This window comes from Miniopterus schreibersii, assembly GCF_964146895.1.
Source record: "Miniopterus schreibersii genome assembly, chromosome: 16".
NCBI lineage: Eukaryota > Metazoa > Chordata > Mammalia > Chiroptera > Miniopteridae > Miniopterus > Miniopterus schreibersii.
In genome coordinates, this window is record NC_138116.1 from 22,157,570 (window position 1) to 22,182,650 (window position 25,081).

Consider the following 25,081-nt stretch of genomic DNA (forward strand, 5'->3'; position numbering starts at 1 on the left):
GAGAGAGGTAAATGGAGATGGCGGTTACGGGGGGGGGGGGGGGGGGGAGGCTCAGCAGCAAGAGGAAGCACAGCACGTGAGGTAGGGGCAGGTGAAGATGACACAGGTGGGGAGATAGTAAGTGGTGGAGCAGGAGACCTGGCCACAGGCTGGGCGGGGGCAGCAGCAGGACTCCTGGCAGCAGCCTTGGCCACAGCCCTGGTCAGATCAGACGGAGCCACAACAGGAGCTGACCACGGTGTCAGAGGGTGGAGGTTTTGATATTGTTAGGAGCGCACACTTAGCGAATTTGGAAGGCCCTCTGCTGTATGTCCTGTTTCGTACTCTGCTGAGGCTGCTGTGCCCAGGCCCTGGATCATTTTCTAGTTTATTTTTAAAAGAAATATTAGTCTAAAATTAGGTCATCATGTTTTTCTGGTTTAAGATTTTAAGATGAAGAAAAATAAGATTTCTTTTTCCTGGTGGGTTAAGATTTTCCAACCTGGTCTTTCCCAGAATCATCTTTCCTACTTTCTTGGTTGTCAAGAGGGCCCATCACATGATTCAATCACTAGTATTTACCTGTGATCTGGGTATCATTCCATGATGCTGTTTGGCTCAATTATTCTCCTCATGCCAAAAGCTCTTTGATGTTAAAAGAGAAGCAGAATTAGAGTAGGGAGTGAGAGGGAAAAGGTTCACCTTTGTGAGTCACCTATGTGCAATGAGGAAGACAGGGCCATCTGGGAGGCGTGGATGCCCATTAGCTAGTGGGCTGTCTGGCTGCCTCAAACTGTGTACTGCTAGTACTGCTAATACTACTTCCTGTATTCCACTGGGAACCGTTGCCAATGACTCACTGTTTTTAAATATTAAAAGTCGCTTGGAGCCACCTCGAAGGCACTCTCACTGGCTCAATATGGAGCAGCTTAAGCACCAAAATGAGTAATGGCAGTAATGGGTTTTAGCTCATTAAATAAAGTGAGAATCCATGAGTCCATACTGAGACTAGTTAAATAAAAAATATTTTTAAAAGGAAGATGAGACAGTTATCTGTGACAGTAGAATGTCAACTGATAAATGCAGAAGAAAAAAACCAGAGCTACCAAATCATCACTTACAGCCCTCATAATAAAACTTGATTCAAGCAAATATTATCAGTGGATGCTATAACTATTGGATGAAAATTTGATGGCTAGTAAGATATTTGCACATTTTCAAAATAGTTCCCCTTCGATTATTTGTTAATTTCAAAGGAAAACACACTAACTTTACTGTAGAGAAACGATAGCATAACCTTAACCATGGGATCAGAGTTAGCATTATTAATACCCGGACAAACTGACCGGCGTCTCCTTAAGTCACACACTGAGAAAAACACTTCACTTATGTAGTACTCCTGTCAGAATGCGTCACCTGAATCTGATGATGAGGAAACTTCAGACAAACACAGACTAGGGAATACTTTACGTAATGACTGACCCGTTCTCTTAAGAGTGAGAATCATCGGATATAAGGATGGACTCAGGAAGTGTTTCAGATTCAAGGAGACTAAAGAGACACAATATCTAAATGCAATTCATGGATATGGTAAACATTTTTCTATCAGACATTATCAGTACAACTGGCAACATTTAGATATTAAACGTATATTAGATAATAGTAATGCATCAATATTTGATTTAATTGATATCTGTACTGTGGTTATGCAAGAAAATGTCCTTAGTGTTAGGATATATGTCTATCTGTATCTCAATCATATTATCTATCTATCTATCATCTATCTATCTATCTATCTATCTGCTTACCTACTTATGTTTCTCTATTGGAGAGAAACAAAATGTGGCAAAAGGTTGAATCTAGATGAAAGATTATATGGTATAAGGATGTTCTTTGGCACCGTTCTGTAAATTTGAATTTTTTTCAAAAAGTTAAAAAACATCAAAAGGGATTGGGATTGAAAAATATATTTCTGCAGTGTTAGTATAGTAAGAGTGAGTAGTTTATGTCTTTGGTGGGAAATACTAAAGTATTAGATAAATTTTACTTTATAGGAGCTTCTACTCTAAAAACCTCTTTTTATATTTCTAACCTTTGCGGTAAATCTTTCATCTTCTTGAGTCCCTGAAAATATAGGACTTCTGGCAACATGGCTGATTAAGTTGATATGGACAGGTCTACCTTCTGGTACAAGCAAATAGAAATGCTTGGAAAATATTTTTTAAATATTCCAGTTATTTCTGGGCTTGTTTTCTTTTAATTTCAATACATGTTGGGGTTTTCCTGGAGATGAGAGAAAGAATTGCAAAACCTGATTCAGTTGTGTATTGCATATAATTTCTCTGGAAATGAAGACAGTCATCGCAAAGTAGCAGACACAAGAACATTGTATTTCTAAGCCAGGAAAATAGAGCTTTATTCAGAAGCAGCAATAAGATACTGAAACATCCCTGTGAAAGGAAATACAAGATAAAAGGTCAACAAAAGGAGAGTCTGGCCTAAGGCCAGGCTGTGGACACACAGTTGAAGGGAAGGGCTCTCCTAAGACATCTGCGGGGTGCACAAGGTCTGCGCCTATGATGAGCAGGATGAAGGAAGAGAGAGGGTTCAGGGAAGGGGCTCAGCAGCAAGGGGTGGCACAGCACATGGGGCGGGGGCAGGTGGAGATGACACAGGTGGGGCGATAGCAGTTGCTGTGGCAGGAGACCTGGCCACAGACTGGGCGGAGGCAGCAGCAGGGGCAGCAGCAGGGGCGGCAGCAGCTGGAGCCACAGCAGCTGGAGCCACAGCAGGAGGGGCGGCAGCAGCTGGAAATGCAGCAGGAGGGGCGGCAGCAGCAGGAGCCACAGCAGCTGGGGCGGCAGCAGCTGGAGCCACAGCAGGAACCACAGCAGCTGGGGCGGCAGCAGCTGGACACACAGCAGCTGGGGCGGCAGCAGCTGGAGCCACAGCAGGAACCACAGCAGCTGGGGCGGCAGCAGCTGGACACACAGCAGCTGGGGCGGCAGCAGCTGGAGCCACAGCAGGAGCCACAGCAGCTGGGGCGGCAGCAGGTGGTCCTGCAGCAGGTGGTCTGACAGCAGCTGGGGCAGCAGCAGGTCTCCTGGCAGCAGCCTTGGCCACAGCCCTGATCAGAGCAGACGGAGCCACAAGAGTTGACCATGGTGACAGAGGGTTGAGAGTCTGGGTGAGTTCAGGAGAGTGAGGTTCTCTAGTTTGGGGGTCTCCTTGTGCCAAGGCCCCTTATATACTGCATGAACCGGGTGAGTTGTCACCATTTCCTTGTTTTTGTTTGCCTAACATTTGAGTAATTATCAAATTATACATTATCTATTTAATGGTTTAAACTTGTTGGAAACAACATTTCGCTTTCCAGATATGATAAAGTCTGTCTGACTTGCTTTTCCTCTGACTCACACCTGCAGGCATCTTCTAGACCACACTCCTCTCCCCCTCCTCCATTTGGCATTTGGGGCTACATCTCTTACTCTCCCCCTGTGTCCCCTCTGCATGGAATCTGGGCAAACACATTCCAGGCTGTGCATTTCTTCCAGTGACTAATGTGGAAGGCATCCCATCTGCACGGTGTGGCATCTGGCATGGGATAAGAGGAAAATGAACCACGTGGGCCTTTGTGAGCAATGAGGAAGGGGACCCCTCTACGCAGGCAATGTTCATGGCTTCTGTGCTACTGGGATGGGTTTCCTTAGGCGTTTCAAACTTTGGTCACGTTCTGTATCCTAAAACCCTGGCAGGCAATTTACCTATATTGTTCCTGTTACTGCAACATCGCATAGTTCATTAAGTTGTTACTTTGCTGCCATGCGTGTTTGCAGCATATCTCTCCAGCTGGTCTCGTAGATTCTGGAAGACAGAGAGATTGCCTCCTTTTCTACTTCTGATTTCATTCTTGATTAAAAATATTTCTTAAATAGAGAAAAAAAAGTTGAATGATCAGAATGTGTCTCTCCTCAGAAACTTACCTACAGAGCAGGGTAATCTAGAGCACAAATTCTGTGGAGTAATTTGAAATGTGAACGAATCTGATTCTATTCAACCTCATTTAATTGCTATTTCTACTTATTTAGTGATAGTCTGATCTGAGCGTGCATCAGAACCACCTGGAGGGTTTATTAAAAATAGCGGGGACTACGCCCAGAGTTCCGATGGCAGGGGGAAGGCTGAGGTTCTGCTTTCTCACAAGTGCCCACATGATGCCCACGCTGAAGGTCCAAGGACCACACTTTCCCACACACACAACTATAATACAGTGTGAAAAACAGCTCATGGTAGTGTAATTTAGCTAAAAGACTTGTACTGAAGGCAAATTAGCCAACATAATTTAGTAAAGACGTAGGTTTATTCATAAATGAATATTTCTAATCACCGTTTTTTCGTTTACCTTTAATGATTTATTTTGCGCTTTAGGTAAAATCTGCATATGTTGAAATGCATAAATCCTGACTGTGCTATTTGATGAGTTTTGATAAATAGATACATTCATGTAACTACACACCCATCAGGATAGAGACCATTTCTGTCCTACCAGCCATTTCCCACCTGTCCCTTCAGTAAACTTTACTCCATCACTGCAGAGGCGTCCACTGTTTTAATATTTTTCACCATAGATTCGTTTAGATCTAGGACTTCAAACAAAAGATATAGTATAATTTCTTTGCTGTCTGGCACCTTTAGCCTGGCTGATGTCTGTGAGAATCACTACGATACTTGTATCATTAGTGCATTCAGAACTGTGCTAATAAAGTACCGAGGATTAATTTCAGCTATTACCACTCAGATTCATGCGAGGATGACCAGTCGTCTCTGTTTCCTCGGGATCGAAGGGCTTCTCAGAACTCAGGATTCCCAGTGTTAAAATCAGGAAAGTCCCAGGCAAACAGAAACAAATTGGTCACCCTCTGATGACATCTTTAAATGTCTTAATTAGGACCATTTGAAGACCAAGCCCCTTGCAATATTTTTATTACAACAACTTGCTTAGCAAAAACTTGACGTACATGTTTTTTTTAATTTTATAGGTTTGCATTTGCAGAGCTAGAGAATGTGAGACAAACAATTATACTGTGAGACAGCATGGTGTCCCGAGGGGAGAGATTTTCACTTGATTTGCTGTCTATGAGATGCTGAGGAAAAAAACAACATAATAAAAAAAGGTTTTTGATTATGAGGGGAGAGTTTTCTGTATAGACTCGGGGAGATTAAGACAGTCCTTCTGCAGTAGCTGCAAAGGCAGAAGTACATCCTCATTACAGAGAAGCGTGTGGAGAATAGTAGCCCCTAGGCCAGTGGTTCACACAGTTGGCTGCGTATGGGAATCACCTGGGGGGGTGATAAAAAATACTGATGCCCGGCTCTTGCCCAGAAATACTCTGATTTAACTGGTAAGGTGTATGGCTTGGGTGTCAGAATTGTTTTAAAACTCTTCAAGTAATCTTAACGAACAGCAAAAGTTTAAGACCCACCTCCTTAAAACTGTCTATATTACATATATTAGTATAATATTACATTAGGAACAGAAGTAACTAAGATATTAACTAAGTAACTAAAATTGGTAGTAGAAAAAATGATCCTGAATTTGAAACACCGAACTTCAAGCAATTTCAGACTGAAACATTGATCATTTCTTTTCTCTTTTAGATCATTCTAACCCTCAAACCTGGTATTCTGCATAATACCTACCTGGATGGGGAGGGCACAGTGGGGCATGGACCACGATGGGAAATTACTATAGACAGCACACTGGATGTTTTTAAAAAACAAAAATGAAAACCAGGAAAGACAGCACTCTCCATGCTCCTTGCTGAAATTTTTACCCATCGTCTGGTGAAGTAGACTTGATAATTAACATCAGGGCCACACACACAAATTATGCATCTAGCATTGTATATCTAAACTGTACCTCTTTTATTACATCGGGTAGATGGAGTGTAATCTTTTTCTTTAGTGTACTTTTTTTGCTTTTAAAACTAATTTCTTTGTTGTCTTTTTAGAATTCCGTAATAAAGGCCTTAGTTAGGTAAACATCAAGGAAGTTTGAATGAAATGGACCCAGGTGACATTTGCCAAATCACTGCTGAAGAACCTGCTCTGTCTCCCAGGGAAACTGGACACATCGTGTTAGTATATGCTTATATTTTTAAAAATATATCTTTATTGATTACAGAGAGACGGAAAGAGAGAGAGAGAGAGAGAGAGAGGGAAACATCAATGATGAGAGTCATTGATTGGCTGCCTCCTGCACGCCCCCCACTGGGGATCAATCCTACAGTCTGGGCATGTGCCCTGACCGGGAATTGAACCTCGATTTCCTGGATCCCAGGCCAATGCTCAACCACTGAGCCACACCAGCCAGGCAGTATATGCTTTAAAGAATGACATGAACAAAAGGCTTTTATTATTAGGTTTGACGTATATTATATTAGTACTCATCATGATTTTTTTTGAAAACCTGGTGTGTATTTTGTTTGTAGCTATGTCATTAATTCACTAATCGAATTATAGTGACTTTGTGATAATTTGGTCTAAATAGAGAAACCTATAATAGGTATAGCTAAATGATAGGGAAATTAACATATTTCCATTCAATTAAAGTTTCTTTATAATAAAATTAAACTCTATTAAAATATTTTAGAATAAACATTAAACAATGTAACCAGTCTTGATATTAAGTAGTGTATGTATAATTAGAACAATATTTAAAATGATATAAATGCCCATATACCATTGGTTGCAGTTTTTTTTGTTCCTTAACTGTATTCAATCACTGCTTAATTTAATCTTTGTTTCCAAATATTAAATAAAGTAAGCATTTCAGCCCGGCCTGGCTTGGCGCAACGGTTGAGCATTGACCTAGGATCGAGGCGATCCCAGTTCGGTTCCCGGTCAGGGCACACGCCCGGGTTGCGGGCTTGATCCCCAGTTGGGGGTATGCAGGAGGCAGCCCATTGATGATGACTCTCTCATCACTGATGTTCCTCTCTCTCTCTCTCCCTCTCCCTTCCTCTCTCTGAAATCAATAAAGATATATGTATTTTTAAAAGTAAGCACTTCAGTTCACCCTGATTTTTTAAAAACTCTTATTATAAAAACTATACATACAGTAGATCCCCTCTTATCAGTGGGGGATATGTTTCAAGACCCCCAGGGGATCCCTGAAACCAAGGGTAGTAAGGAACCCTATATGTACTACTTTTTTTCCCTATACATGCATATCTTTGATAAAGTTTAATTTATAAATTAAGAACAGTAAGAGATAAGCTAGCATAACTAATAATAAAATACAACAATTATAAGGCTATACTGTAATACAGTTACGTGAATGTGGTCTCTCTCAGCAAATTAATATAAATTTCCTTTTCCTTCATCACAATTTATGGGTAGAAGATCCATTCTTACTGTAGATATTAGCAACCTCAACATATGATTTTTTAAAAAACCATTTCTCATTAAGAACTTCCACTTAAAAGAAGCACTTTAGGGCTTCCCTTTGGTATATTGGAATTGCCAGCATCACCACTCTTGCTCTTTGGGGCCATTATTAAGTAAATAAGAGTGATTTGAACACAAGCACTGCAATACCAAGACAGTTGACCTGATACCCGAGACAGCGACTAAGTGACTTAGGGGTGGGTGAGGGTGTGCAGTGTGGATGTGCTGGACCAAGGGGTGATGCACAGCCCAGGGGGATGGAGCAGGACAGCATGAGGTCTCCCCCCACTACTCAGAATGGCATGCAATTTAACACTTATGAATTGTTTATTTCTGGAATTTTCCATTTACTCTTTACGGACCATGGTTGACCGTGGATGACTAAAACTACAGAAAGCAAAACCTCAGATTTGAGGGGGGCACTACTATATACTGAAAAGTACATAAAATATACACATATAATATAATGCAAATAATTATGAAGCAAACATCTATATATCCCAACACCCAAGTCAAGACATAGAACACTGCTGTCACCAGAAGGGCCCTTGATGTGTCTTCTCTTGACCACATCTCTCCCCTTCCCCCCTACAGATAATCACTATCCTGATTCTCTTTACAGTTTTATCACCTAGGTTTGCATCCTAAACAATATAGCTTAGTTTTACATGTCTTTGAGTTTTATATAAGTGGGACGTTCATATATGAATTATGTGTTTTTACTCTCTCACTCAGTACTATGTAAGTTATGGTAGGTAGGCAGCCCCTTGGTGTTCATGGTCTTACCTGTTTCCCTCCCTCTGAGCAACTTGCTTCTAGCCAACGTCAAGTGATTAAGTTACAAAAGACTGTGACTTTCTTCTTGCTGTCAGATTTCTCTCCCCCTCACTGCCTTTGAGGAAGTAAGTGGCTGTGTGGGAGAGAAGTATGTGGCAAAGCACTAAGGACGGTCTCCATTTGACAACCGCAAGGAACCGAGGCTCTGACTCCAGTAGCCCTCAGAGAGCTGAATCCTGTCAACAGTGAATTTGGAAGTGGATTCTTTCTCTGTCAAGACTTCAGGTGGGACCCCAATGCCAGCTAACACCTTGGTTGCCGAGTTGTGAAAGACAGTGATATAGAGAGGTCAGTTGAGCTGCATCTGGATTCTTGATCCACAATAAAAATGACTTAATGAGCAGATTACTGCTAGAGGAAAAGGAAGCTACGGCATTGACCAAAGACCCGTCCCATGGTGCGCAGCATTCCTAGACACATAACCCTTTCTCCTGGCTGCCCAGAGCACGCTCCGTCATCCGGAGGAAGCGCAGGCAGGGAGCTCAAGGTGCTCGCTAGGAGACTATCTTCCTATAACAGTAGGGTGATGTGGGATTGCAGCTAGAGATCCTGAAATCTCCTGCTATACTCTGTTCCCTGCAGAAAACAACAGACAATTGACAGAAGGATAAGATTCGAGAAGGAAAAATGAGACACGATACTCTTGTATTTGTATGCTCGGGAAATTAAGATTTATTTAAGATTTAGGGATATCTCCATATGAGAAAATCTGGCAGGAAAGAAATATATCAATTGGGATGACATGTTGGTTGAAAGAGTTCAGAGAAAATTCAAACTTCGTGTTCATTTGGGAGAAAGATCATAACATGGGGGACAGTGTATCTGGAGGGCAAAGTCAGTTTAAGAATCAGCTGGATCTGAGGTTTTACAACTGGCCTGCATGACTCAGTTCCGTTGGATTACACTACGAAGATTGGTTGACGAAAACAGTTGGGAGCAGGTCAGGACAATCAGCAGCAAGAACCACTAGAGCAGACAGGGCGGCAGCAGGTGGTCTGGCAGCAGGTGGTCGGGCAGCAGGTGGGACGGCAGCAGGTGGTCTGGCAGCAGGTGGTTGGGCAGCAGGTGGGACGGCAGCAGGTGGTCTGGCAGCAGGTGGTCGGGCAGCAGCTAGACACACAGCAAGAGGGACGGCAGCAGCTGGAACCACAGCAGGAGCCACAGCAGCTAGGGCGGCAGCAGGTGGTTCTGCAGCAGGTAGTCTGGCAGCAGCTGGGGCGGCAGCAGCTAGAGGTGCAACAGGTAGGCCTGCAGCAGCTGGAGCCACAGCAAGAGGGGTAGCAGCAGCTGCTACCACAGCAGCTGGGGCGGCAGCAGCTGGACACACAGCAGCTGGGGCGGCAGCAGGTGGTCTGGCAGCAGATGGGGCGGCAGCAGCTGGAGCCACAGCAGGAGCCACAGCAGCTGGGGCGGCAGCAGGTGGTCCTGCAGCAGGTGGTCTGGCAGCAGCTGGGGCGGCAGCAGGTCTCCTGGCCGCAGCCTTGGCCACAGCCCTGGTCGGAGCAGACAGATCCACTACACGAGTTGACCATGGTGGCAGAGGGTGGAGGTTCTGAGTGAGATTCCAGGAAGGTGGATTAGGAAGGTGAGTTTGGAAGGTTTGGAAGTCTGCTTGCCCCAGGGCCCCTTTTATACCCTGCTGAGGGCTGCTGTCATCACATGCAGTGCTCTTTCCTTGTCGTTGTTTGTCCTAATTAACAGGCCATTATCAAATTAGCCAAGTTTGTTTTCCTGGTTAACCTTTTCAAGATGGCTGGAAACATTGCTTCCTTTTCCTGATGTGTTAGGACTCCTCACTTCAGCTCTTCCCGAATCACCTCTTCTGTGCCTCTCCTGCTTCAGCTTCCTCCAAGGGAGCTGTCACGTGACTTGTGCCTTAGGCCGTGTCTGTGTTAGTCTCAGGTTGCACAGCCCAGCATGTCCCCTTGGGTGGTGAAGACTCTAACAGTCACCTTCTCCTTGGTGCCTTGGGAGGGTAAAGCTGCATTTTAGTTTGATTCATGGCTCATTCATCGTGGGTCTGGTGGGCAGGTAAATTTTGAATGTGAAATAGGGCCTCGCTGGCATGAGAATAGACTCTCATGATATTTCCCCTCCTGACTGTGAATCATGGCCCATTTTCTAGACTTTCAGATGGGAACAAAATAATTGTTGTAGCAGAAAGATGAAGTCATGAAATTTTGATGTTTCTTTTCCCTTAGCTTCATCGAGGAATATGTAATATACAAAAAATTGCACATGTCTAATATATACATTTTGATGAATTTGGACATATGCTGCACCATAATACTATTTCCATAATTATGGTAAAACCCTCTTCAGCACCACTAAAGAGTTTTTGTGTCCCCAAGTTTATTGTGTGTGTTAAAAATATTAGCATGAGATCTACCCTCTTAAGTTTTTAAGTGCATCATACTGTTATTGTTAACTATAGACACAATGTTGTACAGCGGATTTCTAAAATTCATTCATTTTGTATATCTTTAACTTTACACCCATTGAACTATCCATTTCCTCCTCCCCCCAGTTCCTAAAACCCATCATTTTATTCTCTACTTCTATGAATTTGACTATTTTAAATATCTTAACAAGTGGAATCATGCAGTATTTGTACTTCTGTGACTAACTTATTTCACTTAGCGTAAGTCTTTCAGGTCCATTTATGTTGTCACACGTGGCAGATTTATTTAAGACTGAATAATATACATTTTCATTGATGTATCAATGTTTGCTTTCAGAGTTTAATGGCAACATTGTTTGGCAGTAAGTGTGACTTATACTGAAGTTAATATCATGTAAACATCTATGTCTTTTTCATTACAAACTGCTTCAACCTTTCTTATAGTTTTGCAGTGGATAGATATAGACCAGCAGTTCTCAATCTCTTCTTCCACCTGACACCAGGAGCACCATGGCTCGTATTAATGATGGTGTACCTGTGGAATAGGTGCTGAGAGGAAATACAGCATTAGGATGTGTGGGTGGTTCAAATCAATTCTTCCCCCAAAGTTTAAATATAGCTCCCCAAACTCATGTACCGTGTTGCATTGATAACTACTCATCTAGATCTAAGAAAGGCTCTGACATTTCATCCTGTGGGATTTAGTGTCTTGGGCAAGGATGTCTAAAGCTTTTCAAATCATAATTCTGTCATTCAACATATTTAACCTCCCCTTACTTGATGGCTTCAAATAGCTTGATGAAAAGACTCTCATGTTATTCCTTGTTTCCATATTTTATGAGAAGACTCTCAACCAAGTTGAGATGTCCTCTGCTCTGTTCTCAGAATGACTCATCCAAGACAGGAATGGCTATCGAGAAACCATCCTAAAGTTGAAACTGATACCTATTTGGCAGCACATAATACAAAAACAGATTTTATAGTAAGTGTCCTTCTTTTTCCTGGGTTTCCATGACTCCAAATGTTTATAAAGAGCCAGCTGAACTGTCAGTGCCCCTCATTTTTTGAAACACTAGTCAGCTAGTCATATGGTTGCTGTATGTGAGAGATTGACTTGCCCCAAATGACTGTAATGGGCTGATAGAGGATAAGTGGGTGTCTCACAGAAACAAATGTGAGTCACCATGGTGAGTGTGGTTCATGGAATGGCTTCCTCCACAGATAGTCAGTGGAGGGCTTGAACTGTAAGCCTGTGTTACAGAGGGACATTCAAGAAGCAGGTGGAGGAGATTGGATGAAATGGGTTTTGAGGATCCCTTTCTACCTTAAGCAACTTAAACATCTAATAAACCAAACTCCTCATGTTGCCTTTTAAATTCTTCACCAATTATCATTTCTGCCATGGCTCCAATTTCCAGGTGGACACAAGCAGGATGGTAACAACCTGGGCTCCTGATTGGACCTCTGCTGGGAGGCGTGGCTGGTGTTCTGAGTCTGTATTGGTCATAACTCTGATGATCCCAGACACAGCATTTTCCTGGAAAAGTCCTGAGCCTCTTCTGTCACAGAAAGGTGAGGGAACATAAGCAGATATCAAGTTGTGGGGGCCAAGGCTCTAGAGAGCCCCATTGTGGAGTCTGAAAAAAAACCTCTTAAGAATTCCATATGACCTCCGCATTTGAGGGAGTGTCCAAAAAAAGTGATAATTTAGTTCTCAGAAGAAGAGTGATTCTTTTGTAAGAAAGACTGAACTCTCAGAACCCTTTAGTCCGAGAAGAAAATAGATAGGTTTATGATGAAATCTTTAAAAGTCCTAAGGAACAGGAGATAGAGGAAATAGATACTTTACTAAATCCAACAGTATTCAAAGTAGATGATGTGTCTCGCAACTGAAAACTGGCATCGTTTGCCTGCAAGTAGGAAGCCTCAGTAAAATTTTTCCACAAAAGTGAATGAATGAGTGGCCAAATAAATGAGTGATGAGTAAAGCTGGACCTGAAACAGTTAAGGTGTCCTTTATAGGTGAACGGTTAAACAAACCGAACTATATATGTCCACAACATAGAACAGCTACTGATACACTGGACAACTTGCATGGTCTCAAAGGAAGGATGCTGAGTGTAAAAAGCCAACCACCGATTCCATTTGTAGAACATGCTTGAAATAAAATGAGAGAGATGGAGAACAGAGTAGTTAGTGGTGGCCAGGGGTTCTGGGCGATGAGCGGGAGGGAGTGGGTGTGGCTACATAGGAGAAGCCTGAGGAAGAAGGACAGTTCTGATCTTAATCATGAGGGTGGGTACACAGATTCATATAGTACCCATGGTAATACTTCATAGAAGTACACACACACACACACGCACACATGCATGCATATAAAACTGGTAAATTCTGGACAAGATCAGTGGTTTGAACTAATCTAAATTTCTAAGTTCGGATATGGACTATAGATAAGATGCGGCCAGTGGCGGCAATTGGGTGAAGGGTATGTGGGACGTTGCTGTGTGTCTATAGTTATTTCAAAGTAAAATGTGAAATGAGGTTAGTTGTCAGTGAAAGGCAATACGCTTTTACTGCATACCATTCACCTACATCACCTTTTAGTAATTATGACCATTTTATTTTATCTTGTACCACACAACACACACATGAGGAGGGAGGCATCAAAAGGTGCAGAGAACTGAATGTGGTCGAGTAGACTTAGTCATACGGCCAGAAAACCCAACTCGCTGTGTTCCCTCAGCGGGGTACACTGTATACTACACAAGCATACTGAGAAGCTCAGGGGTGGCTCTTATCTGAAGCTGGAGCTTGCCATAGGGAATATTGTCACACAACTTTGCTCCATAGGAGTAGGAGGGATGGTAATATGGCCCAAGTAGCCGATGCAGTGAATAGCAACTGTGAAATGACAACCTGGGCAGAGTGATGTGTGACCCACAGTGACCTAGCAATGTGGACCATAGAGCATGGTGGCCCTCAGAATAGAGTATTCACAGCTAACAGGGATATAGTTTTGTATATCTGTGTGTGTGTGTGTATGTATAAAAGCACTTAAGAATAAATGAGCAAAAGGCTGACATCATTGATCCCAATGGAAAATCATGATTCCCTCACCCATTTTCCAGATCTGTGCCAGTTCTCAGACCCACAAACCACTGACACACCAAAAAAGAGGCCAGTTCTCCAAGACAAAGGACCACAGAAGTATATAGTTATCTCTCTAGTCCTTTCCCAAAGGAATCTATAGCCATTTCCTCAGGAAAAATTGGCACATTCAGATGCTTTTGGATACAGGATCTTAGTTTACAATGACAGTTGGATACCGAAAAGGCCAACATGGTCCCTCATTATGTACATTGGTCCAGAAACCCATGGTTGAAGGAGGAGTTGCCCCATTCAACTTCACTCCCAGTGATCCATTTGGGGAAGTGTGCCTCTCTCCCCTATAATCGTAGGCCCTGTGCATCTAGATGTCTTAGCTCTAACAGAAAAGAGTTACCTCTAAAGAGACATAATCAAGGTCTGGTTGGAATTAAAGCTATGGCCATCACATAATTTCTTTGAGCTTCTAGTACCAGGTGATCAGCAGGCAAAGAAAGGAGCAATGGGGTCAAGGAGGAGTTTATTTAGGTGATTTCCTGAGGCATTCTTTGTATTTCTATTTCCAGTTTTAACTGATTTGGGTCAAGTACAAGAGCTGTGGCCATTGTAACAGCTGAGGACATAGGAACCAAGGGCTCAGAATCCCCAGGGACTAGAATTTGGTCCCTCCACCAGGCAGGTCTACTAGACCAGCAGAGGTGCTGCCCACAAACCCTCCTCTTGTAAGTTTCTATAGAAATTGTAACCAACCAGTTGGAGTGACTTTAATGAGAAAAATACATGGACCTAAACGGTGCCCGGGGTAGACTATATAATATACTATCAGATCGCTTTTGCCATGAAGTACCCCATCCTCAAGCTGGTGTGAGTGTGGACTGCTGGTGGCTAACCCTGTTCAACCACATGTTTTCCAGGTCATTGCTCTCACCTGCAGGAGCTTGTGTGGCTCTCCACCCCTTCTCCCCATCAGGAGGGTCCAGAGCTAGTGATAACTGATGTAGGAGCACAAAGCCCCAACCACCTTGCCTCCAAGAGGGACAGGTCTGTGGGGTCAGATTATCATAAAATTCCACTGCAGCCGTGTTTTAGCTTATCTTCTTTTACTACCCTATCCTGCTTCCCTCCGTTTCTTACTGACTTCTCCTGAAAACACTACCTTTCACATCACTTCTGCAAGGATCCTTGTGTTAGGCTCTGCTTTCAATAAATCCAACATAAGACGTCCAGGTTGGGGTGCTTCCCCCATGGATGCAGCCTCCTTTGGGATGAGAGTTGCTAAGGCGGGGAACCCCGTTCCTTGTGGGTGTGTCCTGTCTCTCAGGCATAATGGTCCAAGAAAAACAAGTGAAGGCTACTCATCTAAAAACAATTGTGCAAAACTGGCAAGAAGGAACAAAACGTTCGAAAGATTTAGCGGTTCAGTTGACAGTAATTCAAGACTTGACTGTAACAGCAGGGCGGCCATTCATCATGTATGAAAAATGCTTCAAAGGCGATGGTAATCAGATTTGGGACACTGATGTCTACTCCAAATCAGGGGTTTCCAATCGAATAGTCTATTAGGGGGAGAATGTGAAGAAGCACTGAAGGGAGCCTGGAAAGTGACCCAGGGGATCGACAGAAGCCCATGTAGAATGATGTCATGAGCAGCTCCCTCCCAGAGGCAGCCGGGCGCACCCACTGAGGCCCCCCCGTGACGGGTACAACTTGCCCCACCCGAGGGGAAAGATGCCGGAGCGTTTACCCACCGCTCCCGCCCGCTGGCTGAGCGCTGCTCCTACAGAGGAGCTCCCTGCCGCCCAGAGCCTGCTCCTTCATCTGGAGAAAGTCCGCAGGCAGGGAGGTCAAAGTGTTTGCTGGAAGAAACCATCTTCCTATATTAAAATAGGGATGCTGAGGGCAGAAAGGTGCACACCCTGAAATCACCAGCTATACTCTGCTCGCTGCAGAGGACAACAGGGCAATGGACAACTAAGGAGGAATAATAATCAGACACGATGCTGTTGTATTTGTATGCTCGGGAAATTAAGATTTATTTAAGATTTAGGGATATCTCCATATGAGAAAATCTGGCAGGAAAGAAATATATCAATTGGGATGACATGTTGGTTGAAAGAGTTCAGAGAAAATTCAAACTTCGTGTTCATTTGGGAGAAAGATCATAACATGGGGGACAGTGTATCTGGAGGGCAAAGTCAGTTTAAGAATCAGCTGGATCTGAGGTTTTACAACTGGCCTGCATGACTCAGTTCCGTTGGATTACACTACGAAGATTGGTTGACGAAAACAGTTGGGAGCAGGTCAGGACAATCAGCAGCAAGAACCACTAGAGCAGACAGGGCGGCAGCAGGTGGTCTGGCAGCAGGTGGTCGGGCAGCAGGTGGGACGGCAGCAGGTGGTCTGGCAGCAGGTGGTTGGGCAGCAGGTGGGACGGCAGCAGGTGGTCTGGCAGCAGGTGGTCGGGCAGCAGCTAGACACACAGCAAGAGGGACGGCAGCAGCTGGAACCACAGCAGGAGCCACAGCAGCTAGGGCGGCAGCAGGTGGTTCTGCAGCAGGTAGTCTGGCAGCAGCTGGGGCGGCAGCAGCTAGAGGTGCAACAGGTAGGCCTGCAGCAGCTGGAGCCACAGCAAGAGGGGTAGCAGCAGCTGCTACCACAGCAGCTGGGGCGGCAGCAGCTGGACACACAGCAGCTGGGGCGGCAGCAGGTGGTCTGGCAGCAGATGGGGCGGCAGCAGCTGGAGCCACAGCAGGAGCCACAGCAGCTGGGGCGGCAGCAGGTGGTCCTGCAGCAGGTGGTCTGGCAGCAGCTGGGGCGGCAGCAGGTCTCCTGGCCGCAGCCTTGGCCACAGCCCTGGTCGGAGCAGACAGATCCACTACACGAGTTGACCATGGTGGCAGAGGGTGGAGGTTCTGAGTGAGATTCCAGGAAGGTGGATTAGGAAGGTGAGTTTGGAAGGTTTGGAAGTCTGCTTGCCCCAGGGCCCCTTTTATACCCTGCTGAGGGCTGCTGTCATCACATGCAGTGCTCTTTCCTTGTCGTTGTTTGTCCTAATTAACAGGCCATTATCAAATTAGCCAAGTTTGTTTTCCTGGTTAACCTTTTCAAGATGGCTGGAAACATTGCTTCCTTTTCCTGATGTGTTAGGACTCCTCACTTCAGCTCTTCCCGAATCACCTCTTCTGTGCCTCTCCTGCTTCAGCTTCCTCCAAGGGAGCTGTCACGTGACTTGTGCCTTAGGCCGTGTCTGTGTTAGTCTCAGGTTGCACAGCCCAGCATGTCCCCTTGGGTGGTGAAGACTCTAACAGTCACCTTCTCCTTGGTGCCTTGGGAGGGTAAAGCTGCATTTTAGTTTGATGGCTCATTCATCGTGGGTCTGGTGGGCAGGTAAATTTTGAATGTGAAATAGGGCCTCACTGGCATGAGAATAGACTCTCATGATATTTCCCCTCCTGACTGTGAATCATGGCCCATTTTCTAGACTTTCTGATGGGAAACATTACAGATCTACTCTCTTAACAAGCCTTTACGTGCACCGTAACATACTGTTGTTACAAGCACAATATTATACAGCAGATGACTAAAACTTGTTTCTTTTGGATAACTGAAACTCTCTGCCCATTGAACAACTATCCATTCCCTCCTCCTCCCACCCCTGGAAACCACCATTTCATTCACATCTATGAATTTTACTCTTAGGTATCCTGTGTAAGTGGATTCTTGCAATATTTGTCCTTCTGTGACTGACTTATTTCACTTAACATAATGTCTTCCAGGTCCATCCATGTTATCACACATGGCAGGATTTCTTCTAAGGCCGAATAACACATATTTGTGTTAATGTATCAATGTTAGCATTCAGAGTACAATGGCAACATTGTCTAGCAGCAGATGTGGACTTACAGCTTGTGAAACACCTACGTCTTTTTCATTACAAACTGCTTCAATCTTTCTTATGGATTTGCAGACCAGCAGTTCTCAATCTCTTCTTCCACCTGACACCAGGAACACCATGGCTCGTATTAATGATGGTGTACCTGGGGAAGGGGTGCTGAGAGGAAATACATCATTAGGGTGTTCGAGTGGTTCAAATAAATTCTCCCAAGTAATTCAGATAATATTTAGCCCTTCCTTTACTCATGTGCCATGTTGCATTGATAACTACTCATCTAGATCTAAGAAAGGCTCTGACATTTCATCCTGTGGGATTTAGTGTCTTGGGCAAGGATGTCTAAAGCTTTTCAAATCATAATTCTGTCATTCAACATATTTAACCTCCCCTTACTTGATGGCTTCAAATAGCTTGATGAAAAGACTCTCATTTTATTCCTCATTTCCATATTTTATGAGAAGACTCTCAACCAAGTTGAGATGTCCTCTGCTCTGTTCTCAGAATGACTCATCCAAGACAGGAATGGCTATCGAGAAACCATCCTAAAGTTGAAACTGATACCTATTTGGCAGCACATAATACAAAAACAGATTTTATAGTAAGTGTCCTTCTTTTTCCTGGGTTTCCATGACTCCAAAGGGGGGAATGTTTATAAAGAGCCAACTGAACTGTCAGTGCCCCTCATTTTTTGAAACACTAGTCAGCTAGTCATATGGTTGCTGTATGTGAGAGATTGACTTGCCCCAAATGACTGTAATGGGCTGATAGAGGATAAGTGGGTGTCTCACAGAAACAAATGTGAGTCACCATGGTGAGTGTGGTTCATGGAATGGCTTCCTCCACAGATAGTCAGTGGAGGGCTTGAACTGTAAGCCTGTGTTACAGAGGGACATTCAAGAAGCAGGTGGAGGAGATTGGATGAAATGGGTTTTGAGGATCCCTTTCTACCTTAAGCAACTTAAACATCTAATAAACCATACTCCTCATGTTGCCTTTTAAATTCTTGAGCAATTATCACTTTTGCCGTGGGTCCAATTTCCAGGTGGACACAAGCAGGATGGTAACAACCTGGGCTCCTGATTGGACCTCTGCTGGGAGGCGTGGCTGGTGTTCTGAGTCTGCATTGGTCATAAGTCTGATGAGCCCAGACACAGCATTTTCCTGGAAAAGTCCTGACCTTGTTCTGTCACAGAAAGGTGAGGGAACATAAGCAGATATCAAGTTGTTGTGGGGTAAAGGCTCTAGAGAACCCCATTGTGGAGTCGAAGACGATTCTAAGATTGCTATATGACCTTGAATTTTGGGAAAAGTGTCTCCAGGAGTGCTGATGACTGATCTACTGATGACTCAGTTGAGATAATGTTTGTTTATGTTAATTGGCTATATTTTTTCCCTTCAGGGTGTGTGCGTGTGCGTGGTGTTTTGTTGTTCTCGTTGCTTAACATAAGTTTAAGACTGTGCTTGGAAATCCTTCCTGATTTCTTTTAGAACTTTACCAATTTTGTTTTATATTGAATTTTCACTCTAATGAAGTTTGTTTTGGTTTAATGAATGAAGTAGTAGCTCTCCTTTGTTTCCTCCTTTCTTTATCCTGAAGTTCACTAGCTGACCTATACCTTTTAAAAAATAATTCTCCCCATACAGGGTGATTTTAAACTACAATTTTCTTTGTGCTTAATTCCTATAGGCTTTTGGGTCTGTTTCTGGACTCTGTTCAATGGCACAGCTCACTGTTTGAAAGTCACTGGGTAGGAGGGTATCCAATGTGACTTGCAGTTCTGAAGTCCTTACATTTACGACCTTTTCAAAATTCTCTTTTACTTGACTACGCCTAGGTCTCCTTTTCCCCCCCATTTATATTCATGTTTTTACTTTAGAATTTGTAATTGTTCTCAGACTTAAGTCATGTGAAATCACATTTTTAAGCGTGACAAGCAGTGTCAGGTTGAGAGGGTTTAAGTAACATGTTTAAGTTCATAGTCAGTATACAGTTCATTCTGATGTTATAGTCAGAAAACTAACCTAACATTAATTCCCAAGTCCAGGGGTGATCCTCTATATTGAGCTGCCTCTATTTAATTGGTTTTAAATCAATGCATGGATTATAGATTACTAAGGATTATTTTTTTTGGTAGCTGTCATATTACATGTATTAAATGCAAGGTGCCTCTCTTTAAACCTTTTTAAAATTTCTGCTGTGAGACTGAATTCTGGCCTGGATAAAAATCTCATTGATTAGTGCAAACTTAAATTTCTATTGTAGGTTACCCTGAGAAATCTTGTGTTGTGCAGAAAAGAGACAGCAATATCCATCAAACATTTCATGAATAAGAAATAATGAGAGATGAGCAATTTTTAGTGCCTTTGCATGCCAAAAGTTTTATTGGAGAATATCAAGCAATTCCACATGGAAATGGATTCCATAGAAAAACATTAGAATGAAGTATCTATAAGGGGGACATTTGAAAACTCCTGCATTTTGAATCAAAACTACAAAACATTTTTATGCAGAATCTGACTGTAAATTCTGATTAACTAGTAATAAGATGTTTCTACAAAAAAGAATAAAATAATTTAGAGGCCAGAGGTTTTCAAACCAGTTCATGGGTCTGTTTGTAAGTTCATGACATCAGGAAATGCCACATGTTTTGTTAAATGGGATGCTCTCTCTATGGACTAATGGATTGGGTCAAGGAAGTTCAAGCTCAGAGCCGGAGCCTCAGCAACAAGAACCACCACAGCAGCTGGGGCGGCAGCAGGTTGTTCTACAGCAGGTGGTCTGGCAGCAGACTGGACGGCAGCAGCTGGACACACAGCAGCTGGGGCAGCAGCAGGTGGGCTGGCAGCACGCAGTCTGGTAGCACTGGGGTCTGCAGCAGGTGGACACGCAGCAGCTGGGGCGGCAGCAGGTGGTCCTGCAGCAGGTGGTCTGACAGCAGCTGGGTCTGCAACAGCTGGACCCACAGCAGCTGGGACGGCAGCAGGTGGTCCTGCAGCAGGTGGTCTGACAACAGCTGGGTCTGCAGCAGCTGGACCCACAGCAGCTGGGGCAGCAGCAGGTAGTCTGGCAGCAGCTGGGACAGCAGCAAGTCTCCTGGCAGAGGCCTGGGCCACAGCCCTGGTCAGAGTAGACAGAGCCACAACAGGAATTGACCATGGTATCAGAAGGGGTAGGTTCTGGGTGGGTTTCCAGAAGAGTGTTATTTCTTGAATCTGAAGTCTTCTTGCACCAGCTTCCCTTTTATACCCTGCTAAGGGAGCTCTTCCCTTGCTATTGTTTACCCTACTAAGTAAGCAATTGTTCGACTGGGAAATTATGTTTTCTAAATTGGATGGAAAGCATTGTCTCATTTTCCTGATAGATTAGGATTTATCCCGTTGACTCTTCCTACATCATATCTTGGTTGTTTTCCTTGGTGTGCATCACCTTGGTTCAGATGCTGGTAAATATTGTAAGCTGAATGTGTTGACTTGGACTCCATCTGCTCTTTCCTCCTGAATCATCTCCTGTCATTCTTTCCTTGTAGGCATCTTCTATGTTTACAGATATTACAGTTCCTTCCATAGAGCAGTTGTCCTGTGGACCTCGACATGAAATAGTCTGTGTGTCACTCTTACCCATCTGTGAGTCTTAGCATGCCCACAATTTTGCAGCATTACTTATGGAAAAAGATTTAGTCACAGGTCCAATACAGATATAAGGAAATCTCAGAAGGATGGAATCTTAATAAGGTAAAATTCATCAGTGTGGTCAGTTGTAAGCAAAAAATGGTCACTTAGGAGGTCAGGAGAATCTCCAAGACACCTAGACTATGTTCTTGTCCCATTTCCTGGGCTTGAAAATATTGGCAGATCTCCTCTTTATATAGAACAAATTGTATCTGGAATGGATATAGCCCTTCAGGAATCTCCACTGGAATTGGTACAGTGCTTATGTTACTGAAAATATTTATATTTCTACACAAAATAGAATATACAGTGTAACCTCAATTAGGTAAAAAAATATGTAGAAAAATATTGACGTAATTACCAGAAGCATTAACAGTAATTGTCTCTGGTTGATGGGCTTATGGAAACTTAATTTTCTTCTGAAACCTTTTTAAAAATAAATCCTCACCTGAGGATATGTTTTTATTGATTTGAGAGAGAGAGAAAAGGAGAGAGAGGGAGACAGAGAAAGAGAGAAACATTGATGTGAGAGAAGAAACATCTGTCAGTTGCCTTTCATACGGGCCCCAACTAAGGGTGGAACCCGCAACCTGGGTATGTGCCCTGACTGGGAATCAGACTCCCAGTCTTTTGGTGTACAGACGACTCTCTGACCTTGCCACCCAGCCAAGGCTCTTCTGAACACTTTTATCTTCTAGTTTTTCTTTAATGACTTGTTTTTCTTTTATAAACAGAAAAAAAAATTAAAAGGAACTTTGTCATGCTCCTGCATTACTTTTAGAAATCTTCTGAGGGAGGAAGAAATTTTCCTGTACCCTCCTTGGTTCTTTCAGCTGTTCTAATAACTAAATTTACATGAGATAGATTTACAAAAGAAAATAACCAAATTTAGTTACATATGTGTGTTACATACATGAAAGGTTCGGGGAGAGAAAGTTAAAATGAGGTACACATGGCATTGAGTTTAGGGTGAAGTAAGATGCCCTGTGGCTTTAGAGGGGTGGAAGGTCATTTGCAGAACAATAAGAGGAGCAGATGTTCAGTAATTAGAAGTTTTCCCTGCGCTATAGATAGGTCATGAAAACTTATTTCTGATAATAACTCTTATTGTGGGCAAGGCCCCTAATTTAAATTCTTTTAGGTAGTTAAGTTCCCCTTGACCCCACAGGGTCTAAGTTGCCTTTAGGTCAAAATAATCTGCATACCACAGAGACACATTTTGGGGTGAGTCATTCTGAACCCCTATGATATGTACCATGACCCTCTGGGGTGATGGTTGGGGGCATCCCAGACCAGCATGATGCTCAGACAGTAGCACCAGTTCAGCTTTACTGATTGTTAAGATATTAAAAGTCTGTTTGTAAACAGCGACTGCCCTGGGCTCTCTGAGTGTCCGTCTCCCTCCATATACCTTTAAATTGCTTAGTAGGCAAGAAAGAAATGCCTCCCTGGAGGGAAGGACATTGTTCTAAAACACAGTAAATGATAATGTGTCATCCAAATAATGAATTATTGCCCCAATACATAACATTCCCAGGGATGTATAATGCCCTTAAAATAGAATTACTGTCCTGTGAGTGAAAGTGAGTGTCTGATCCCACTGTCTTCAATGTTCAGAATGTGCACAGGGTCCTGTAGGGGTTGTGTTGGGGCCTAAAATAACCCCAAGTGACTCATAATTGGGATCACAATAGCAGGCCCATGTTTGCAGGCATGCTGCATGTTGGTCAGAAACGTTGATTTGAAAAAGTCTTTGTTGCATTTGATAGAATCATAAAACTGGAGTCCTATAGAGCTATGGATTGTCACTCACTGACCTATTCAGCAAACAGTGATTGAGAGCTCCCCTATTCTGTTCCAGGTACATGCATGAACCTCCATACTACTTGTTCAGTAAGATTTAGGGGTGGTTACCTCCTGTAGCAAGCCCTTCCTGACACCCTTCACCCAAGCTGCCCCTCCCTTAGGTAGCCCACTTCTAATGTTTTGAGAGCATGCTCCCTATGTGTTTCACATGGTGTTGTTTTCTTTTTAACTTTATTTTTCAATTAAGTTTACATTCAATATTATTTTATATTAATTTAAGGTGTACAGCATAGTGGTTAGACAATCATATACTTTAAAAAGTAGTCCCCCCAATATTTCATGTACCCACCTGGCACTGTACATAGTTATTACAATATTACTGACTATATTCTCTATGCTGTACTTTACATCCCAGTGACTATTTTGTGACTACCAATTTGTACTTAATCCCTTCATCTTTTCCACCCAGTTCCCCAGCCACCTTCCTCTCTGGCAACCATCAGTCTGATCTCTGTATCTATGAGTCTGTTTCTGCTTTATTTGTTTATTTTGCTCTTTAGATTCCACATATAAGTGAAATCATATGGCATTTGTCTTTCTCTGTCTGACTTATTTCACTTTGCATAATACTCTCTAGGTTCATCCATGCTGTCACAAATGGTAAGATTTCATTCTTATTTATGGCCAAGTAATATTCCATTGGATATATGTATGACAGCTTTTTTATCCACTCATGTATTGATGGGCACTTGGGTTGCTTCCATATCTTGGCTATCATAAATAATGCTTCATTGAACATAGAGGTGTATATATTATTTCAAATTAATGTTTGGGATTTTTAAAAAAATATATATACCTAGACGTGGTATTGCTAGGTCATAAGGCAGTTCCATTTTCATCACCTTTCCTGAGCTTCCTAAGAAAATATACTAATGGATCTTTTTTATAACCTGTATGCCTAGCTCATAGCATGGCCAGGAACTGGCTCTGTATACATGGTTGTTGAATAAATTATATAGTCCCCGCCTTTGAAAAACTCAGAGTGGAGAGGTAGAGAGAGGAACAAATAAATAGTAACAATACAAAGAATAATCCTATGTGCTATGGACTCCCTCATGGTTGGAGGAATGACTAATTGTCTAAAAGTGATGGTGCAAAAAAGGAACATTAGACATGGACCTTAAAGAATTAGAAGGGGACCGGTGGAGAGTGACTTGTGCCAGAGATGCCAACACATGCAGAGGCACAGAGGCATGGAGAGCGTCCTTGCGGGTGGTGAGTGACTCTGGAGAGCTAGAGTTGGCAGTGGCTCTACAGCATTAGTGTACTTAAAAATCACCCTGGGAATTTGATAATAATGCCAGATTCCCAGCCTATTCCCCAGAGATTCTGATGTAGAAAGTTTTAGGTCACAGAGATTTTCATTTTATATAATAATAATGTATCTAATTATTCTGATACAGGCGGCCCCTGCATATCGGTCAGGACTTGAGTGGAGAAGTGGTATCAGAAAGATCCATTTGCGTGAGATTTAATGCTCACTTCAGCAGAATTAAATGAAAATTCATAGACCAGGGAAGAGTTGGAGAATTTTGCCAGTTTGGTGGGTGTGGTTTGTGGGGGTTTTTGTTACTAGTACTTTAAATACAACATTTCTCATACGTTTTTCCACTATGCCACCTCCTTAGTATTTTATTCACATTATTCATATTGATGTGAATTTCTTGTTTTAATTTAATGATTTCCAAACCTTTTAAAGCCTTTTAAAAACGCTTTCTCACGTGGAAGCTCATTATATATGTATAAATCAGGTAAAATGGAGCCACAACAGTTGGAGGGAGATGGCCCAGCTCCCAGTCCACAAGCTAGCAGCATATGAGACAGTGGTGTGTGTTTTTTTTTGTTTTTTGGTAATTTTAAAATAAAGATTGCCTTCATAAGAA

The 25,081-nt window shown here is 43.0% G+C and overlaps 3 protein-coding genes across 3 annotated transcripts; all 3 read right to left on the bottom strand.

Annotated features, from left to right (window-relative positions):
* Nucleotides 1–2,599: 2,599 nt before the first annotated feature.
* On the bottom strand, nt 2,600–3,142 carry LOC308568406 (uncharacterized protein; the record flags this gene model as incomplete). The annotated part of the gene is made up of 1 exon (XM_081161337.1): nt 2,600–3,142. The coding sequence occupies one exon, from the start codon at nt 3,140–3,142 to the stop codon at nt 2,600–2,602; it is 543 nt and encodes a 180-aa protein (XP_081017463.1).
* Nucleotides 3,143–9,215: 6,073 nt separating this feature from the next.
* On the bottom strand, nt 9,216–16,663 carry LOC308568798 (uncharacterized protein; the record flags this gene model as incomplete). Its single annotated transcript, XM_081162008.1, is given in 6 exon segments — nt 9,216–9,305; nt 9,560; nt 9,562–9,817; nt 15,520–15,589; nt 15,707–15,714; nt 16,087–16,663. Coding segments are annotated over 6 exon segments (1,002 nt in total).
* Nucleotides 16,664–20,382: 3,719 nt separating this feature from the next.
* Nucleotides 20,383–20,820, bottom strand: LOC308568412 (uncharacterized protein; the record flags this gene model as incomplete). Its single annotated transcript, XM_081161343.1, has 1 exon — nt 20,383–20,820. The coding sequence occupies one exon, from the start codon at nt 20,818–20,820 to the stop codon at nt 20,383–20,385; it is 438 nt and encodes a 145-aa protein (XP_081017469.1).
* Between the last annotated feature and the right edge of the window lie 4,261 nt (nt 20,821–25,081).